At 38.8% G+C, this 20,677-nt stretch overlaps 2 protein-coding genes across 7 annotated transcripts; both read left to right on the top strand.

Annotated features, from left to right (window-relative positions):
• The first annotated feature begins 270 nt into the window (after nt 1-270).
• Nucleotides 271-13,621, top strand: Asator (asator). 5 transcript variants are annotated; one of them, XM_064681456.1, is made up of 14 exons: nt 273-412; nt 2,701-3,238; nt 4,556-4,921; nt 5,433-5,822; nt 5,885-6,091; nt 6,164-6,232; nt 6,889-7,221; nt 7,283-8,050; nt 8,836-8,954; nt 9,994-10,138; nt 10,538-11,015; nt 11,941-12,507; nt 12,643-12,742; nt 12,814-13,621. In XM_064681456.1, the coding sequence occupies exons 1-14, from the start codon at nt 390-392 to the stop codon at nt 13,082-13,084; spliced, it is 4,374 nt and encodes a 1,457-aa protein (XP_064537526.1). In that variant the 5' UTR covers nt 273-389; the 3' UTR covers nt 13,085-13,621. The 5 variants fall into 5 exon arrangements, 4 of the variants coding, with proteins under 4 accessions (XP_064537528.1, XP_064537526.1, XP_064537527.1 ...); XM_064681455.1 differs by having other exon boundaries at nt 274-412; nt 11,863-12,507; XM_064681457.1 differs by lacking the exons at nt 8,836-8,954; nt 9,994-10,138 and having other exon boundaries at nt 11,863-12,507.
• A 729-nt stretch (nt 13,622-14,350) lies between these two features.
• Nucleotides 14,351-20,528, top strand: Taf3 (TBP-associated factor 3). Of its 2 annotated transcripts, none has more exons than XM_064681453.1 (7): nt 14,351-14,576; nt 14,671-15,234; nt 15,474-17,480; nt 17,551-18,626; nt 19,353-19,716; nt 19,784-20,243; nt 20,314-20,528. In XM_064681453.1, the coding sequence occupies exons 1-7, from the start codon at nt 14,408-14,410 to the stop codon at nt 20,432-20,434; spliced, it is 4,761 nt and encodes a 1,586-aa protein (XP_064537523.1). In that variant the 5' UTR covers nt 14,351-14,407; the 3' UTR covers nt 20,435-20,528. The 2 variants fall into 2 exon arrangements, with proteins under 2 accessions (XP_064537523.1, XP_064537524.1); XM_064681454.1 differs by having other exon boundaries at nt 17,560-18,626.
• Nucleotides 20,529-20,677: the final 149 nt, after the last annotated feature.

Here is a 20,677-nt window from a genome sequence, read left to right on the forward strand (position 1 = left end):
AAAAAGCTTAAATGACAAACTGACCGTAATCATAATCATAATCATAATAAAAACAATTTCCAAATTTATCATTCCTTGATAATGAATGCCAATCAAACATACATAACATACTAATGTGAATTCAACCGATGTGCACATTTTACATTCAATATTGAAATGATTAAAATTATTAAAAGTTAGCCATGATAAGCAAAATCGAAAATCAATTCAATCAACAATTTATTTCTCAACACAAATTTTAATTGTTTTTTTTGTTTTTATATGTCCGCGATCTTCATTTAGTGTATCTGATGCGTTGCACAAATTTGCAATAAATCAGATGAATAAGAGAAGTTGAGCTTTAGGATTATAACTGAATTGAACTGAACTGAAGAACCCAACGATAACACATGCATTTACAGGAGACTCACAAGTAAGTAAAAACGCGTTGTTTTCCAGTTTTCCAAATACCTTTTACACATCTAACCAAATTTTCAATGGGTTCTGGGTAGAAATGGGCGTGGGAAACCAGTCGAAAATAAGTAAGAGGTAAAAATTTCCCCCAAATAGGGTTTGAAATCGTGAAAAACCGTACGATTTGCGACTCCCTCCACTCGATATATAAATTAGATAGCTATAAAATGAAAGATATTTGATCTGTGAATACTATTCTGGAGAGCTACATGTCAAGTTTGGTGACTCTGGCTCTTAAAACATAAGAGATTTTCTCGAAAAGCAGCATTTCGATATCGATTCTTATCGATTGTTTGGAAACGGGGCAATTTATCGATATCGGAAACAAACTCGTGTTGCGTGGGCACTAGGAGCAGCTAGGATCTATAGAATCTAAGATCGTCGCTTTAACATACTAGATCGACTCGGGTATTGATGCTGATCAAAATTATATTTATACTTTATAGGGTCGGAGATGCTTCTTTCTGCTTGTGTTACATACGGTATAATGTAAAACTATTATGCTAAAATAAAAAATTATAGAAAAAACATATTTGTAAACCCTTTTATATGATATATAAAGTATGTTTAGAAAAACTCGTCATTCATAAATATAATTGTTTTGATAAAACAGCTGACGTACTCAAGTTTATTTCCACACTCATTGTTAACTGAATATTCGCTAAAGGAAATCAAAGGAAATTTAATTATAAATGAATTTCTAAGAACAAGTATGTTATTTACTTGTTGAAATCGGTAAAAATCCTTCAAATATTCAACGATGTAGATCTGTACGCATTTAAAAGTGAATACAATTCCAATGTCAAACCTCCATTTTTAGGGTATGTGTAAAGAGGGGCCCCACTTAACTATCGTATAGTGTTAAGAGCACTGTTAGCTTTAACATTTCAATGACAGTACTATAAATTAACAGTATATAAGTGTCAAACGAAAGCTCATTGGTATAGCACTCGATGTGCCCGATGTGGTCGATGTCCTGGCGCACGCGCTGCTGGAAGGGTGCCCCGATGGTAAAAATTGTCGTAACCATTGGCAACTGTCATTGACAACGTTTCTCTCTCTCTCTCTCTCTCTCTCTCGCGTTTTCCTTGGGCTTGTTCTTGCTGTTGTTTTGTGCGGAAAAAGCTTTACTTGGAACGGAGAGCTTAACAATCAATACGAGATTTTTTTATTTCGGATTTGAATATATATGCCAAGCGAACCTCCGTGTTTAATAATTAAAAAAAAATGGTTTTCATATGTTGTTAAATGAGTTTTCAGTGTAATTCTCATTACGTGTCAAAGGACTCATAAGTTTTCGGTATCCTTGAGTTTTGTCCAAGTGTCGATATATACATAACATAGTGCACACAAAAAATTTGCATTACGTGTTCTTCAAAGTGGTTCCAAGTTTCCAAAAAGCCAATCATGTGGTTGTCAGACGAGAATGGCTTTCTATTAAATAACTAAGGTAAATTTCGAAAGCCCCATTTGATTCGTTTTCCATACGAATATTTTCTAAGAGAAAAGTTATGCAAATATATGTATGTACATATATATATGTATATTCATACGTATGAAAATGAAATGGCATATTTCAAGTCGATGCTCATCAGTACAATAACCCCTTATTCATTACAAGCACACACATTATGTTTGATACGATTTGTTATTATTAATCATAAGTAAAGCACACTTTAATTCAGCCCATTGGCCCTTAGGTAATACAAAATCATATATTTACTTGTAAAAAAGACTGGCTTACCAATAAATCTCATTGTTGTAATGCATCTGTGTTAATTACTAATGAATCATTCTTGTAATCAGCTGGTAAAATAAACCCAACAATGAGAACGAAAATGCAAAGCAATTCAAATTCGAACATAAGATAGAAATTAACAGTCTCATTTGAGGACTGACCAATAAATGTCATTGTTGTAATGCATCTGTATTAATTACTAATGAATCATTCTGGCAATCAGCTGATAAAATAAACCCAACAATGAGAACGAAAACGCAAAGCAATGCAAATTCGAACATAAGATAGAAATTAACGGTCTCATTTGAGGGCTGACCAATAAATGTCATTGTTGTAATGCATCTGTATTAATTAGCAATGAATTATTCTGGCAAATAAACACAACAATGAGAACGAAAATGCAAAGCAATGCAAATTCGAACATAGAATAGAAATTAACAGTCTGATTTGAGGACGCTAACGACAAAAATTATTTAAGTTATTTAGTTGACATTTTGAACTCGTTTCAGAAATGACGAAAATGTCGCCCAGCCACACAAAAACCAGAAAGCCCACGCCAAAGACAATCGGCAGCACCAGCGCCAAGACCAGCACCAAGACCAGCATCAGCAGAGACCGCACATTGATGGTAGCCCCAAATATATAGAGCAGAACCTAGTGCGATTGCAGCCCCCGCCCCCGCCGTCAAAGCCGCCGCCAACAATAGAGCCTGGCTCGCCGCAGGCAAACTTTCTGCAAAACATTCGCACTGGTGCGAATCAAGGCCTAGTTGCTGTTGCTGATAACTCCGAAGATCGAAGATTTCATTATCCAAATGCATTGCAGCGATCTGCAACATTGCCAGCGAAACATAATCGTCTAGGAGTACGCAGTCGTGTGACCTTCAAGGTGCCATCAACGGCCGCCCAAACCCCGTCGGCCGTAATAGAAAAGAGCAGCATTGTCGCAAGTGGTGCTGGTGGTAACCAAGCAGCGCCAAAGGAGACGACCAAAATGACGTCCGAGGACCTATTGCAGCCGGGACATGTCGTCAAGGAGCGCTGGAAGGTAGGCTACAGCTTGAACTAGTTCATTCAGATACCCTGTACCCATTGAAAATGGGGTAACCAGGGTATATTGTATTTGTGCAAATGTATGTAACAGGCAGAAGGAAGCATCTACGACCCCATAAAGTATATATATTCTTGATCAGCATCAATAGCCGAGTCGATCTAGCCATGTCCGTCTGTCCGTCCGTCCGTCTGTCCGTTCGTATTTATGAACGCAAGGATCTCAGAACCTTTAAGAGCTAGAGACTTGAAATTTTGGATGTAGGTCCTCCTAGTCCCCGCGCAGATCGAGTTTGTTTCCAATATTCGATAACTTGCCCCGTTTCCAAGTAATCGATAAAAATCGATATCGAAATCCTGTTTTTTGAGCAATTTTGGTAAATAATAAGAGCTGAAATCACGAAACTTGACATGTAGCTTCTAGAATAGTATATATATATCAAGTATCTTTCATTTTATACCAATTGCCTGTTGAACGAAGATGGTTCAGGGTATCCCATAGTCGGGAGCTCCCGACTAGAACCTCTTACTTGTTTTGATTTAACATTCTAAAAATAATAGTGGCAATTAATAAAACGATCTACAACATGGCTCTTCTCTTAGTTCCATCTGTTAGGCATAACTTTTTAAGGGGTATTGATCAATTTTGACAGTTGCCAAGCTTTGAGGATGATTTTCTCTCTCTCTCTCTTTAATGAGCATGAATTGAGCTTCAAATATAAAACAAAATGGATTGGGCTTACCAAATGGACGCAGCATTACGTTTGGCTTGGACACACAACAGATTTTCGCTCGATATTCAGCTTTTCTATATTAAAAGCAGGTTAAGGCAGAACGACCTTTGTCCAATGATTTGCGGTGTGTCTCAAGGATCTTTCCCCATTTTGTGACCAAGCTTTACCGTTCCGATAATCTTCCAAACTCCCGTTCTCTTCCGATCTAATACCACCTGGTTATTTGGCTGCAAATGCTGTTGCATCTCGTCTTGGTCAATGTTTGAATCCCTTGGCATTTCAATGGCAGATATGAAAGTTCAACCCTATCAAAAATAAACTTCTGTCTTTTTATCGAAGAGCGGTGTAGATTATCTGAAAAGTTGCAAACACGTATCAATTAAATGTTCTCAAAGGTTTAAAAATAAGTTTGAACAGAAAATAACGCTCCAAACTTTTCCATTACGCCTTTATATAGGGTGTGATACCTTTTCCTGAGGTTCCCAAGTTTTCTCTAGCGAGTTACATGTGCAATAAGTTTTACATAGGGTCAAAACAAAAAATGTTTTATATACATATAATTATTTTATGATTCATTTCAGGTTGTGAGAAAAATTGGCGGTGGCGGTTTTGGTGAAATTTACGAGGGCCAAGACCTAATCACACGTGAGCAGGTGGCACTCAAGGTCGAGTCCGCCCGCCAACCGAAACAGGTGCTAAAAATGGAAGTGGCCGTGCTGAAGAAGCTGCAAGGAAAGGAACACGTTTGCCGCTTCATTGGATGCGGCCGCAACGATCGCTTCAACTACGTGGTCATGCAACTGCAGGGAAAGAACTTGGCCGAGCTGAGACGAGCCCAGCCACGGGGCGCGTTTTCCCTCAGTACAACACTCAGGCTGGGTTTGCAAATTCTAAAAGCAATTGAGTCTATACATTCGGTTGGCTTCCTTCACCGCGACATAAAACCGGTAAGCCACTAACCTAAAATCTTAATTATGGATTTGTTTGGGTACTCAATAGTTACCCGAAATGCGCGCCAAATTACCTTCTGTACAAGCTCCTCCTGCATGTTGAGCAACTTGGTTAACCGTTCGCAGCAGCTAACAGAGCACATGGGCGTATTTAATGCAAACATTTAAATACAAAACACACAAATAATTACACTTTGAATATAGAAATTTGCAAAAATAACTTAAGTATCGCTGCTTAAAAGTTACATTTTTGTGGCACTGGCAATTTCTTTACGATTATTTGCGCTGCTTATCGATGTTTATCGGAAATAAAATCATCGAGCTGTAATCGGTAAAATCAGTGTTGGTGAATATCGACAAATCGATATATAGAAGCTTCTTACAGCGCACAGATGTTATCGAGTCTCTGCCGTTTGTTTTTCGTAAAAGGACTTTTGAGCAATATTAGAAGAGAAGAAGAAGAGAGACCTCGGCAAATATTCGTTATATTATATATTTTTGATTACAGAGCAACTTTTCTGTGGGACGCTTGCCATATAATTGCCGGCGCGTTTACATGCTCGACTTTGGCTTGGCGCGCCAATATACAACTGGAACAGGAGAGGTGCGGTGTCCCCGAGCAGCGGCTGGATTTCGAGGCACTGTGCGTTACGCCTCAATTAATGCACATCGCAATCGTGAAATGGGGCGACATGACGATCTGTGGTCTCTATTTTATATGCTAGTTGAATTCGTGAATGGCCAGTTGCCTTGGCGAAAGATAAAAGACAAGGAACAAGTTGGATTGACAAAGGAAAAATATGACCATAGAATATTATTAAAACATCTTCCGTCGGACCTGAAACAATTCTTAGAGCACATACAATCACTCACGTACGCCGACCGGCCAGATTATGCGGTAAAGTTTCTCGAATCTTAACTTTTTAGATAACCTCATATTTTTACTGTTTATATCAAAAGATGTTAATTGGCCTATTCGAGCGCTGTATGAAACGCCGCGGCGTTAAAGAGGCCGATCCGTACGACTGGGAGAAGGTGGACACTGCCACAGTTGGAACCATAAATGCATCGACAAACGCAACCCCAACTCCGGCTAAAAACGAATATATGCACGGCAATGTTACCCAAATGACGGTGGCGGCTTCCAATGCCAGCGGCACAGAATATGTAAGTTCTTTATCATTATAATTATCTTACCCGCAAAAAAAAACTTTTTGTTGTCATTTAACATTGATTTAGGTACGGAAGCGAAACGATATTGATACTGCTCAGATGGCGTCAACGGAACCTCTTCATATAAAGGAAAAGGTGAACAGTAAAAACGACAAACTTTTTAAATATCTCCCCTTGTAAATTAAGAAAATAGTATAAGCATTGCTAATTTATGTATTAAGTAGGAGCAGCCTCTTGTAGAGGTTCGTTTGACCACAAATGAGAATAGCAAATAATATGAAATTAAAGGGGGGATCGTTAATCCAACATTTTTCTGTATCTGCCACTTGTCTTGACATGTCTATCGATTTCAGAGCTTATAAATACTTAGGTACTTCAAATTTAGAAGACTTACAGACTCACAGACAGACACATAGGCAGACAGACAGAAAGAGACAGACGGACAGATAGGCTGACAGGGTGACAAGCAGACAGATAGGAAGACAGGCGGACAGACAGGCAGACTTATAGACAGACAGAGAGACAGACGGACAGATAGGCTGACAGGATTACAGGCAGACAGACACGCTGAGAGACAGACTCGCAGACAGACAGCCACAAATTTAGGATGCAGGTTCTCTTATTTTGGATACCTTTTGCTAACTTCAAAAAAATCATTATTTTTACTTTGAATGAAGGACAGTATTTAAAATCAAATAGTGCGTGATAGGTGATAATCAAAGTCTTGATGCTGTTACTCGATTATTGTCTATTGTGGAACTGATTTAAAATATAGCTCAAACTATTTGTAGGTTGATAAGAACTGCAATGCAACAATGACACCGCAAGCGACTGCGGACTGTGCCGTGCAAAATGTGAATTCAGGCAATCAAAATACAACATTACCAAAACAGCAGCAACAGCAGCAGCAGCAACTTGTGCTGGTGGCGAACACGTCGATAGCTATTCCGAATCTGCCCAGTGCACTTATCAAATCGTCGACAGTGGGCATTGTCAACCATGAAGTAGTGTCCGGCAGCACGCACAATGCGCAGTTGAAGACATCGCACGGCAAGCGCTGTCAGCCTCAGACCGTATCCGGGTCATATACTGCATCAAATCAAAACAACTCGGCGCCAGTTTATGTAAGTCGTATAATTTATAATTGATTAATATGTGTTAACCAACAAGTTATATATTTAACAGTATCCGGAAAGCAAAATTGTGCCAACTGCTTTAACAAAAACGGCAACAGTTGACAGTCACAGGGACAATAATATCGATGTGACAAAAAATGCCATCGACAACGATCTGAAGCAGAAAAATAACAGACACATTTGTGTCGAGGGCGCAACCAGCCGATCTCTGGGCGGGGAACAGCAGCCAACGAGCAAGACCACAAAAATGATGGAATCCCCAGAAGCGTCTGTTGTAAAACACCATCAAACTGTCGGAGAGAAGAGCTGCGACAGCAAGCGATCATCTATTGCCGATCAAAAATCGACATATGGTCGACTGCGCGTGCTTGCCGCTCCGGCAATTGGCAGCCAGATTGAGATGGCCAAATTAAGTGATCAGGAGCATCAGGAGATTAATGCTATTTGCAGCAATGGTAGTCTGACGCCCAAGAACGTTATCTGTCAGCGCGACCAGATGCTGATTGGAATAACAACGAGCACTACGATATCGCCAACCAATCGCCGCTCGGCAACATCAACCAATCTGCGTCTATCGTCCCTGCTCAGCAGCAGCGGCGGCGGCGCTGGCTCCGGACCCATTACGACGACCCATGCCAAGAGCAGCACGGCTGGCGACCATTCGGTCACCCAGTTCGCATTAATCGACGATGAAAATGTGTCGGCGCTTCAGCAGGTAACGAAGGGCGGCGGAGCCCTTACGCTGGCTTCCCAATGGAAGAGTCAGTTTGACGATTCCGAAGACACAACCGACAACGAATGGAAGCAGGAGCCACAGGTAAATCATTGTACTCAATCGCAGAGGGGAGGACTTTCATAATTTAAATGCTTAAAAATGTCCACATTATATTTTGCGTACATATCGTTTTCCAACTCCTTTTGTACATATGTATATATGTGTTTGAATTTACAAAATTACCATCCTATATATATAAAATTGTTTTGTCCGACTAGGGATGGGCGACGACCGGGTTTATATAATAGAATAGTTCTATATTGATAAGAATTCGCTCTTAAGTAAGCATCACTGTTTAACTAATAAGTTTCAGGTTGTTCAAGATATTATCAACATCGGACTCTACTATCATCATATAGCTTCAAGGGAAAGTCTGTTAAAATCATCTTCACATCTCTGAAACCCTTCAGCCATATGTCAAGAAGGGTAGTTATTTCTTCTTGAAACCAATGAAAAAGGGTTTATTATTTTTTATACAAGGATATGTAAGAGGCAGATCGAGACGACGAACTGGGTCTGCCCATCCCGCCGGTATTATCGAGAACTAGGACTTGAAATTTCTAATATTTTCCTATACGTAGAGCCAGTTTTTAATTTTGTATTGGTTATATCTCGTTACAGTTCCAGAATATCGAACAAATCGATTTTGTATCTATTAGTAGGTACATAAGAATTCATATTGGGCTGTATTTAAGAATATATTGATTGAGGGGATTACAGGGTATTTGGTAGTCGAGCATATTCGATTGTTATATTTGTGTTTACACTCACGAGTTGCATTATATGTAGAGATCACATGTTAAGTATTCCAACCTCTTGCCTCACAGTCACAACCAAATTTGGATCAATTTACTAAAGCGGACGTGTCATTGCCGTTAATACGCCGAACCTCTAACTTACCCGTAACTCGTAAAGCAAAACCATCCGAGAATCAAAATGTTAAGAGGTAAGTTGAAACAACCTTTGTTTAAATCTTTGCTCTCCTTCCTGTATGTATGTATGTTACATATATATGACTATATGTCCTGTTAAAGATAATCTCCTATATAACATCCAGTCGAGACTACTCGAATCGGAAATACCCTACTGCGACTAGTATTTTGATTGATTGATTCGCGTTGCAACATCTTTGTTTAAAATGTATTTTCTCAACTCAATTTTCGATATTGGAGTTCTATTAAAAAGGTCCAAATTTGCGATTCTTGCAATTAAATAATTTTTTGAAGAATAAAGTAAAAGCAATTAAGAATGTTGTGGTAAGATAAAAAAAAGGGAGATATTCCCAACCTTAAAATGTATATATATTTATTATAAAATATGTCGATGAGCTGATTCTTGGCAAGCTCATCTCTTCATTATTAAAGAATTGTGAGGCTTTCCCAAGGAGAACCAAATGTTAAATAAGCTAGACTCTTCCTTTAACGTGTTTTAAACATAAATTTGATTAAAAATGTTTTAGTTATTTTCACAAAGGCACAAATTTGAAAATTCCTTAACTTAAGCTCCAAAGAATTAGGCCAAACAAAAAAAAAATATGGTTTCTTACATTTTCGAGTATTATAAAATTCAAATAAAATAATAATTCCCAAGTTCAAGAAATATTTTCTAAAAAACGAAAAACACTCAAAATGGGAGAAAATTTAATTAAAAAAAAAAAAAAAACAAATTACCGTAAAGATTCTTAACTTGAACTTTTAAACTTTTAACTTTTAAAAAAGTATGAAATAAAATTTAAATTATTCCCAAGTTAAAAAATATTTTCTATACAAAATATATTATTATATTATGTATATTTTTTTTGTCTCAAAATAAGAGAAAATTTGATTTTGAATTTCTGTAATTAAGAAATAATTTTGATTTGAAGGCGATTTTCGAAAATTGTACATACATACCATACTTAATGTGAGCTGTCATCATATAGTATAATATATATAATATATATAAATATAAATCCGTGTATAATAATCTTCCAAATGACACAATAGATACACACTTAACATAGCTGGAATTGAGAACTATGAGACGTTGCAAATGTCCATACCGCACTGCTGGTCCGAGCCTGCAATGGGTAATGTATTACGCAAAGAGCTAGAGCCACCTGCTGTCCAGCAAGCAGCCTTTGATGACACTGTAAGCATATTGAAAATTAATTGATTCACCTTTTTTAGTCATATTTCTTAGCGTATTTGATATGATAACTTGTTGGTCTGGTCCATTGTCAAGTATCATCATGTTGCATGTTTCCTTTTGATTTTCATTCAAACTCAACTGCGAATCTTTTTTATATAAGCATTTTAAGCATTTTTTTTAAAAAGAGTCCTCTCTATTCTGCTATTGACTAAGCATAATAGATAAATAACAGGTTCGATTTTTATCGATTTTGTCATTTGCAACTAAGAATACAATATTTCCCTGCTTTACCTACCTATTGACAATTGCAAACCATAAATATATATATTAATATATATTATTGTTATACAAAATCGATATATCACAATAATATTTGTATTCTTTCTGTCTTCGATCAAGGTGTATCGCATGGATATAGCGAGAAACGTTTGTGTTCGTGAATCTCTATCGGAAAACGCGCCATTGTCGAATCAAAAGGCGTCGACTAATTTCTCCACAATTGCATCGTTCAAGGATGCTGCTGCTGCTGCTGCTGATATCCATTCAAATAAAAGTCAAGCCACTTGCGAGCATCGCAATAGCCTTCCCAACGTATGCCTGATAGATATTTTTGATGAAAAGCCGGACCCAAATACAAATCAAACCACAAATACGCATATTGAGCTACAGCAGGATGCCATCAACAGGACGAACAGCGCCGTCGTCGCAGTGCCTTGGTGTGTTAAAACAACATTTTGCCAGAGGAGCAACCTACCGCCTACCACAGATCCACTGGATATGCCGGGTCCTCATGGAGCCAACCGAGTGGCCGATGCAGCTATTCAGAATAACGACAATTGTGTTAGCGGGCGACTTGAAATTCGTGTCATTCCGAAAGGTACATAACACAATTTTCATATATTTTAAGCAATTTTTTTTTAAATTTATTATTATTATTTAATATTTTTAGAAGGCTCCGAACTGCGTTCACAAATATTCTAGCCACCTTTTGCAACCCAATCGTTGCGGGGTCTAACCTTGCTTTCGTGATTCGCTTTTATATTATATATATAAGCTCTATGCTCTATAAAAAAGGATTCAGCTATCGATTTTTATCGACCTTTTATAACCTTCCGAATAGCCTTATGATTCGCTTCGGTGTTCATTGTCTGATATTTATAAATTATTAAGTCTCTAGCTTTTATAAGCCATAAGCTGCTCTATGCTCAAAAACAGGATTCAAAAATATCGATTTGTATCGATTTCATGAGAACGGAATAATGTGTTGTTCGGGAACAAACTTGGACTCTGGCTCTTATAGGTTCTGAGATTAACACGTTGGATATATACGGATGGACAGACGGACGGACATGGCTAGATCAACTTGGCTTTTGGCTTAAATATACTTGATGGAGCCCCAAAAAGTATACACATTGCATATTCATGATGAGAACGAGGAGCGAAGTCGAGCTAGTCATGCCAGCCTGTATGAACGCGTCGATCTCGGAAATTATAAAAGCCAGAGACTTGAACTCCTTAATATACCTATACCTACCTATACACATTGTATATATATACAATATATATACCTATACCTATCACCGGTTGCATCTGTGCTTTTGTGTACGAAAGGAGGCAGAATGTTTGTAACGACGGCAACTTGGCGCTGGGTTCAGGGTATATCCTAGTCGGGAATGGAGCACTCTTTAATTTGTACTATAATAAGGAAATCTTGTATTTTATAGAAAATTCGCACATAGACGACTCAGTCTACTACGATGCCTTAGCAGCCACTACTAAAACACCAATAAACGCTTACAAAGTTTCTAAACAGGACGTAGTATCTGGTGATATGCATGCTTTGGACCTAAATGATAAGATGTCAGTAAACTGTGATGATAATGAAATGGCAGCAACAATTTCTGCCTTCACAAATCGAACTGCTAATTGTCATGCACTTGTTACTCAAGAGGTGCTTGAAACGGCCAACGATTTCAATCCGTGCAGATATCAATTTGGCGATGAAGCTATCAAGGGCAATGGTGAGAGCCAGATTGCTCCCTCAGACTCGAATCCACGAATCGCGGGTGTCAGTAGCCGAATCGAATCGAGCGGCGGAGTCTTCGATATAGCTGACGGTGGATGTGAAGTGCCATCATCGTGTACACCTAGTAAGATTCCTGTACTTACTTCCAATTTGCGTCAAGCGAAATGTGCCTCTTGGAGTGGTGTTGTTGACACAACAGCAGCAGCAACATCTGACTCTCACGGACAACAAATTCTTGAGATTCCACAAAACGAGATGCAAACAACCGCTGTGGACCCTTCCCGAACTCACCATTATTCTAGTGCATTACAAAATTATCCAAATATTATGGATTTAACACCAGGTTTGTCAGATCACATAATATATTAATATATATGTTAATAAGTTTTCGAACCTGACAAATCGTGAATGTCTCTATATCTATATCGAATAAGCTTGTATCTTAAACTCACGCAACTTTCGATTTCATTCAATTAAGGTTTGCGTCGCCGTCGTGAATCTACAGAAGGAAAGTACGTGACAGATCCCACACAATTAAATCTAAGATTTCAACGACCACAAGCTCGGATCTCTAGTAGGTAAGCAATTAGTCTGTAGTGGCAGAGGCTCGCTCTACTTGCTTGTTGTTAATAATCCGGCGTAATTACAGAACTCGTGCGGTTCCTACAACAATGTTGGGCAATTTCGATGATCTATCAACGGATATCAGCAATGATCATGCTGGCAGGGAAATCTGTGAAGACAATACTAGCTTTGGAACCTTATCGTGTAAGGCAGCAGCAGCAGCAGTCTCACACAATGAAGCACGAAATCAAAATACAGTCGAGCCTCCAATACGGAATGATATTTCGCCTCCACCGGGCGATCCCAAAATAGAAAATAGTGCACGCCTTCGTCGCTACCGGCATAACATAGAATAATTCAAAAGCTTTTTAAAAACAACAACAACAGCAACAAAAAGAAGCAATAGTATCGATGCATGGTAATGGACCGAAATATATATATATATATATAATTTAACTTACTCGCTTACACATATGTATGATTGGGAGATTCAGATATTGTACTTTGAACGATTCATTGCCATAAAATTGGGTATATTGGGTATTGCCCAAATATGTATGTAATAGACAGCAAGATGCACGGACACGGGCCTCTTCAATTATTGTATATATTCTTAATCAAGATGACGAACTGAGAAGATCTAACTATGTTCGTCTGTCTATTTGTCGGTCCGTTGGATCTCAGAAAGCAGATGGGCTAGAGACAAATACATTTATTCTCCTCTTCTGAAAGTTTAAGGTTTAATTCTTAAAATTTTGTTACGCATGAAATAATAAATTGTATCATCATTTGCATATTATTGATCACAAGCTAAAGATACAACAATCAAATAGAGGTTATATTTATTCGGAGATCGTATTTCTTGGAAAAGAAATGAAGTGTATTTCAAATAATATTACACTTTGTCTCAATTTCGTTGGTGAGATATTCAAAAAGATAGATTTTTCTGTGTTAAAACAAGCCAGCAGCTAGAAAAGGATATAAGTCGATTTTGGAAAATCGGGGCGTTGTTTTAAATCTTCCTCCCCCTTGCAAATCTTAAGCCCCCAACCTTTATAGAATATTTATGCTTTATGATGTCGAAGATGCCCTCCTTATTCTTCCCTTTAGAAATTAATTATTTAACTACATTTAATGGCTTACACTTACAAAATATTGAAGTTACGTTTACAATTACATTTATATTTAATTATTGAAAACAAAATATTGCAAATGCATACAGTATTTCTTGTATTTCAGTTTCATAAATTTTAAATACACAATAGCCTCCGCCAAATCGAAAATTCGATTTTAATAATGATTCATCATCGATAGTTAGCAGCTCTCATTCGCTCATCTCCAAGCGTTGACGATAGTTCATAACTTTCGGGAATTCATCGTTAAGCAGTATCGCTGCTGTACGACACTCGACAATCGTGCTGCCAGCGCGTTGTCATCGGCAACTTTTAATTGATTTTATTTAATAAAATACAAAATAGAGTTAAGTTCCGCCGCCGGAAATGAAATGCTAAGCAAAAAAATAAATCAGTGGTAAAAATATTACCAATAAATATCGATTGACAACCGATATGCTGTGGCGGCCAAACGATTTCTTGCAAGCTGTGTTACCCAGCACTTGAAAATCACTAACACATGCACACCGACAAAATAAATATACACTTAAAACGTCAATTAAATCAATGATGGCCGAAAAATATACTTCGGAGATATTAGGTATTGTTATAGCTCAAATAGCTCAAACAATTGGCTATAGCAGGACTCAGAGTGCCCCCTTGGAATTGCTAGAGGACATTTTACAACGATTTATCCAAGAACTCGCCCGCGATCTACATAGTCAAGCCGAGCACGGTAATTAACGAAATACATACATATGCTGATAAATAGTTCTATTGATGTTGCACTTAACAATTTTATATTAAACTAAATAATTTATTGGTCATAGCAAACCGCGTTGAGCCCAATCTAAAGGATGCACTTCTCAGCCTAAGGAATTTAAACATAAACGTACACGAATTGCTTGACTATATTGGAAATGTTGAGCCAATCCCATTTGTACGGGAAGTGCCAGCGTACCCCGTCAAAAGAAGCTCAAATATGAATTTCCTAAAACCTGGCAGTGCGGAGACTCTGACGCGACCAGTCCACATATTCGAGTACTTGCCACCGATGCTGCCCACAGAACCAACTGCAGTCTCCTCCACAAGATGGCCCGACAAAGCATCTGACCAGCAACATCTCCAACTATGTAAACTGGAGTCAAATCGAGAGGCTGCACTCACATTTGGCCATAAAACTGCGGTTAAGCTATTGCAAGATGTCAAAACTGATTTTGGCGCGACTGGAATACAAAAATACGATTCACCGATCGCGTCGACATCAAGAGAGAACTTGGATCACGATGGTCACGCGATACGAGAAATTAGTAGCGTAGTTATGACAACTGGAGGCTTTATTTCGCCAGCAATAGAGGGAAAATTGCCCGAAGCATATGTGCCCGATATTATTGGTAAGCAACTTTTACAAGTGCGAGTGCTTTAGTCGGTAGTGACAGACCTAGGAGTTACCCTGTAATATAACAACATTTAAGAATTGCATCATTTTTTGGAGTCCTTTTTGGTTTTTATCCGATCGATTTTAAACATATTGCATTTCGCGGCAAATAAATGCATAATATTCAGTAAGCCCAGAAAAATGGTGAATTCATAATTGATAATATTTGAATCTTTTAAATCGAATTATTTTTAGATAAATTCAAAGGACTGGATGCACCGTCCATTTCGCCACCAGCGCCTAAAACTCCGGAAACCCAAAAATATTCCGCTAACGATGTCGTTGACGTTCCAGTTATAAAAAGAATGGCCTCTTTAGAGGCCATACCACATTCTGTAGAAAATGTTCCCGTTTTTAATGATCCAATTACACCAAATAACTTGCAGGAAGTCAACACGGCTTTGAAAGCTGGTACTCCATCGGTTCCAGCACTATCAAACCTTAAAGTGAAAAAGAATAAAAAGAGAAATTTGGTAAGCGGAGGCCGGCCAAATGATCAAACAGGAGATCTTAGTTCAATAAAGGCACAGGAGAAGGCCCAGCGAAAAGCTTTAAAAATATATCAGAAGTTGTCAAAGAATCAAGTTGACGGCGGCGGCGGCGGCAACATAATCGAACTCAAAAAATCGATGAAAAACTTAAATCGCGGCATGTTGTCGGCTTTGCCGGACGGCTCAACTGAGAGGCTGCAGCTAGAAAAATTGATTAGAAAACAAACGAAGCAACGTCAGAAGCACCTAAAGAGCCAAAAGCAACAGCGGCAATTACAACCCAAGCTAGGCAAAGCTAGTGCAATCAATCCCATAGCCTTGGTTCCCGAATCCAGTGCAGATCTTGAGCCATCTTTAGTACCATTCGCACACCCATTGGTATCCTCCAGTACGACAGCAGCGGCAAATGTTGTTGGTTTGGTCGAAAATAAGGAAATATTTCAAACCAATTTGGCTGAAACCTCCAAAGAAATAGCGAGCACCATTGCGGATGCTTCGCTGACCGAGGAAATTAAACTTGCGAGCGAACCGGACCGAAACAAATTAAATATTTTTAAAAAAATATCAAAACAAAAGGCGCCCAAACCAGTATCGCCAAACACACTAATTGTTGGCACAAATCTCTTCGAAAGTCCCAGTAACAATGTATCGCCATTGATAACACTCCCATCCGGAACAACCATAACGCCAGCTCCGCCGGCTGGCGCCACTGAAAATGTAAATATGCCCAGTCTGCACAGTCTGGGCATGTCCGTGAGTAATAGTAGCATGGCCACATACGATTTTATGCAGCCTCATGGACACTTATCAACTGTGTCTCCAACGGCTGCCAATCTAATGGCCATTGGTATGAATAAGCCGAGAAAACGCGGTCGTAAGCCAGGTGGCAAAAATCAATTCAGGACTATCGCACCGCTAACTAGCCTCGCACCAACAATACCCATTCAATCGCCAAAGAAAACAAAGTCCGCTAAATTAAATACATATAATGCAGCGGACGCGTCTATAATTGACAATTCAGCAACTTCTTTACCCTTACCGATGGAGCCACTAAATTTGAGCCACGTCGATCAATTGAGGAGCAACAATTTTTTGGGCTTTCTCGGTGATGTCAGCGTTGGAAATGCAGCCGAATCAACGGCTAATAGCGCATTCAGTGAAACGAGCGCTACAAACCTGAAATTTCAGAAGACTAAAGAGAAAAAAGATAGAAAAAAGAGTAAAGCAAAATATATTAATTTGGAACGCATTGACACCAATAATATTGTGGACAACAAAAAGCTCTGTTTAATGGATACAGAGAAGCAGATATCGAAAAATGCCCCGTTTCAAGCAAAGCTAGAAATCGGTGACAGCAACATACAAATCCCAACAGATAAGTTTCCTGGAGGAACTAAAAACCGAGCTATCGACGCATCACCGCCGTTAATTGGTAGTAATAGGCTTGTGGCCAGCGCTGGACCGTCAAGTTTCAACCCAAATTCAACAATATTGCATCCAAATAGTCCAGCGAATATGATGCCAATACTGCCGCTACTGCATTTTCCGCCACGTCCCGGCCTAATACCATCTGGGCCTGGTCTCTTTGCACCAAACCTAACCGGTTTCAATAAAACAGCTGCTTGTAGTACGGGCTCTACAAACATGATGATGCCAAACCCATTTATGCCATTTCCAAATCGGTCCAGGCCCTCGCTTATGGAGACGCCTGGTAAGAAGAACAAATTATCTCTTTCCAATATTTTCGAGTGTCATAATGATTCATATATTTAATTTTGTAGATAATAAAGCGGCACTTTTGGGACTGTTGCCGCTTTCGGATATCCATTTGGAGCGAAGCTATTGTAATGTGGCTCCTCTGGTGCCCGATTCGATGAAATTGCCAAATCAGCAGCAAATCGCAGCCAATAAACTTCGTTCGCCACATAGTTTTGCGCCCGATGCAAAGCTAAGCAATGAATACAGCGACAAAGACATTAGTCACAGTTCGCCCATTTCGAATGTAATGCCTGTCGCCAAGGGAGTTGGACTATTGGGCATAATGGATGAAGCCCAGACTAACCAAATAGCTAGATCTATTAAAGCAATCAAGCCTACACCGGCTGCGACAGGCAACGTTGGGGACCCCATTGAGGTATCAGATGATTCCAACGATGACGAATCCAAGGCGGCAATCAAAGGTCAACCAATTTCCGGCTTCCCACAAACGCATGCACTCAAATCAAGCTTAATTCAACCATCGAATCTATTAAATTCTGGACCACTGCAACAGATTGAAAGCTCGCATCTATATGCCATGAACGCATCCGCCTTGCATTCACCAATACCTGACGGTATACAGTTCAATAAACAAGCCAAGCCAGCATCGTTGAAAGTTACCCAACCCGATAGCAATTTATCGGCCGCCATTCCATCGCCATTTAACATAAATTTCATGGGCAATGATAAATTTAGCCTAGCCGGCGGCGCCGATCTTATACCATTGTCCCGCGTCGATAGTGGCATGGCGTACTCCTCATTAACCGTACCAGCTACAAGTCTAGCGGCCGGTGCAACATCCGGATCGGTGCCGATTCATGCGACTTCTGATGCTCCGGATCAGCACTTTGTTGGCTCTCTGAATTATGACGATGTCACAATAACCCCAACCAATAGTTTGTCCATAAGTGAACTGAAAATCCGTAAAATGCACAAGAAACTTAAAAAGCCGAAAGAAGGCAAAATCAAAAAGAAGAAGGATAAAAAAGACAAAGTAAGAAATAAAGAAAAATGCGACGAGAGGAATACTACGCTAAATGTCGAAAAACCGAAAAGTCAAGACAAGAAGCAAAAAAGGGATAAAAAAAAGGAAAAACAGGTAATTATTAAAAAATCTTGTTAACCGAGTATTCCTGGCCTTGCTTGCCTGTGGCAAGTTTTGTGCTTACAATTTTCGATCTAACTTTTTCAACCAATTCCCAAATGTGAAAAATTTAAGTCTACCCGTTCTAAGTCCTTCAACTAAAGAAAAGATTAGAATCAACTGTTTATCCCATTTTAGTCTTGTGGTGAGAATCTTAACTCCGAAAAATAAACTGTCGATCATTAAACCATTAACCCGCATTTTCCATCCAAAAATTTTCACGATTATCTTTAAAAATAATGATTTGATGCCGACTCCATGGTTAATGAAAATGTGAAAATATTTCACTATTACGGGTGGAATTTCCAAAATCGCTAAAAAAAAAAAAAAAACGTATTCAGTTTTTGTATGTAGAACTTCTTTTAATCGCATTTTCCATCTAGGAAGCTTCAATTCTGAGAATGATTTTTCATAAAGATTCTTGGAATTGAATTTGAACCTAAAACTTAACCCATTAAATCTTTGACCTCTATTTCCATCAAGATGGAATGAATTTTCTCAAAGCTGAGCTTTCGAAATGAGTTTTAGGGCAATTGGCTGGTAATTTAAAAAAATTCGAGAAAAATATTGGTAAAAACAATAAATAATCACCTTGCCTCCAGCAGAAATATTTAAATAAAATTAAACAAGTTTGTACGGTCATGTTTGATGATTTAATCTGATTTCAATATTCAATTGCAGGTGCCGCCAGACGAATTACAGATTCCCAAAGAAAATCTGGAAAGCGGTGTTCATCAAACAAAATCCATGGCTTTAGGCTCCGTCGGCGTCCCACCTGGAGACTCTTTGCCAGCAGCAGCAGTGTCCCAAACACCAGTGATACATCATTTGGTGTCACCCAAGTTAGATCTCTCACCTAACCAGGTGCCGAAACTGACACTTAAACTTAGTGGCACGCCCACTCAATCGTTATTTGAGGGCGATCGTGAGATATCAACAATATCTGATTTGACGCCTCAGACTCCAAATCGGACTAAAAGGGAACCATCTCCAGAATTAGCTCGATTCTCGCCACTTGTCACTAGACCCCCAAAGCCCAAGCAATGTAGGCAATCAAATTCTCTCATCTCATAAATGCATATGATGTTTAATTAATGGTGATCTTGTTTTAGGCGAATCACAAACCTTGAACTTATCTATGGCGACATCGGCTTCTGTTTCTGTGCCCAATACTAGTAAGCCACAGACAATTCCAGCCATGATGTCGATGCCGAATACACAGGCCCCAATCTTAAGTGCAACTTCACCCAGCTGGATGTCGAATCCTTCTACATCCACAATATCAGCTAGTTCTGTTTTATTGCCACAACAGTTACTGCATCCATCAAAGCAGATCCCAAAAATGTCATCGTCTTCTTCCTCCTTGTCCACGACTGTTCCCAGTGTTGTGGCATCTGTTTCACCAAAACCATCTGAAGGATCTCAGACATTGCCTCCAAATTCGGAATTAAACCGACCCTCATCATATGTTGATGCCGACGGCTATCGCATTTGGATTTGCCCCGCATGTGGAAAAGTTGATGACGGCTCTGCAATGATTGGATGCGATGGCTGCGATGCATGGTACCATTGGTAAGTTTTTTTTTTTGCCCAAATATTGTTTTGATCTTAATGATAATAATGGCTTTATTATGGTTTTTAGGACTTGTGTGGGTATACTTGTTGCTCCAAATGACAATGAGGATTGGTTTTGCCGCGTTTGCATAACCAAAAAAAAGGTAAATGGATCTGATAAGAAGAAAAAGCGAACCAAAAAGAAATGAGTTTCTAATTCATAAAGTCCACAAATGATCACCAGGAATAAGTTTGAATTCGTGTATTATTTATGAATCCCTTAAAGCGTATATTCAAACTTTATTTCGAACATTTTTATTTCCTTTTGAAATAAGCAAAAATTGAAATAAATATTTATATAATAAAAATGTTATAAAAATGTGTATAAATAAATGAAAAGTGAGAGCAAAATTTTCATTAAGATGCAAATAGGTTTGGTTTATGCGAAAAAC

The sequence above is a fragment of the Drosophila montana genome, unplaced genomic scaffold (assembly GCF_035044405.1).
Source record: "Drosophila montana isolate Dmon_TW-CO22-7 unplaced genomic scaffold, ASM3504440v1 contig_2397_1, whole genome shotgun sequence".
NCBI lineage: Eukaryota > Metazoa > Arthropoda > Insecta > Diptera > Drosophilidae > Drosophila > Drosophila montana.

What these genes read in the sequence shown, in the direction of transcription:
- Asator (XM_064681455.1), top strand. Translation starts at nt 390, where the DNA reads ATGCATTTACAGGAGACTCACAA. An exon ending in CCGACCGGCCAGATTATGCG is followed by an intron (nt 5,823 to 5,884) that starts GTAAAGTTTCTC and finishes TTATATCAAAAG; the next exon opens with ATGTTAATTGGCCTATTCGA. An exon ending in TATTATGGATTTAACACCAG is followed by an intron (nt 12,508 to 12,642) that starts GTTTGTCAGATC and finishes CATTCAATTAAG; the next exon opens with GTTTGCGTCGCCGTCGTGAA.
- Taf3 (XM_064681453.1), top strand. Translation starts at nt 14,408, where the DNA reads ATGATGGCCGAAAAATATACTTCGGAGATATTAGGTATTGTTATAGCT. An exon ending in ATATGTGCCCGATATTATTG is followed by an intron (nt 15,235 to 15,473) that starts GTAAGCAACTTT and finishes AATTATTTTTAG; the next exon opens with ATAAATTCAAAGGACTGGAT. An exon ending in TGCGATGCATGGTACCATTG is followed by an intron (nt 20,244 to 20,313) that starts GTAAGTTTTTTT and finishes TATGGTTTTTAG; the next exon opens with GACTTGTGTGGGTATACTTG.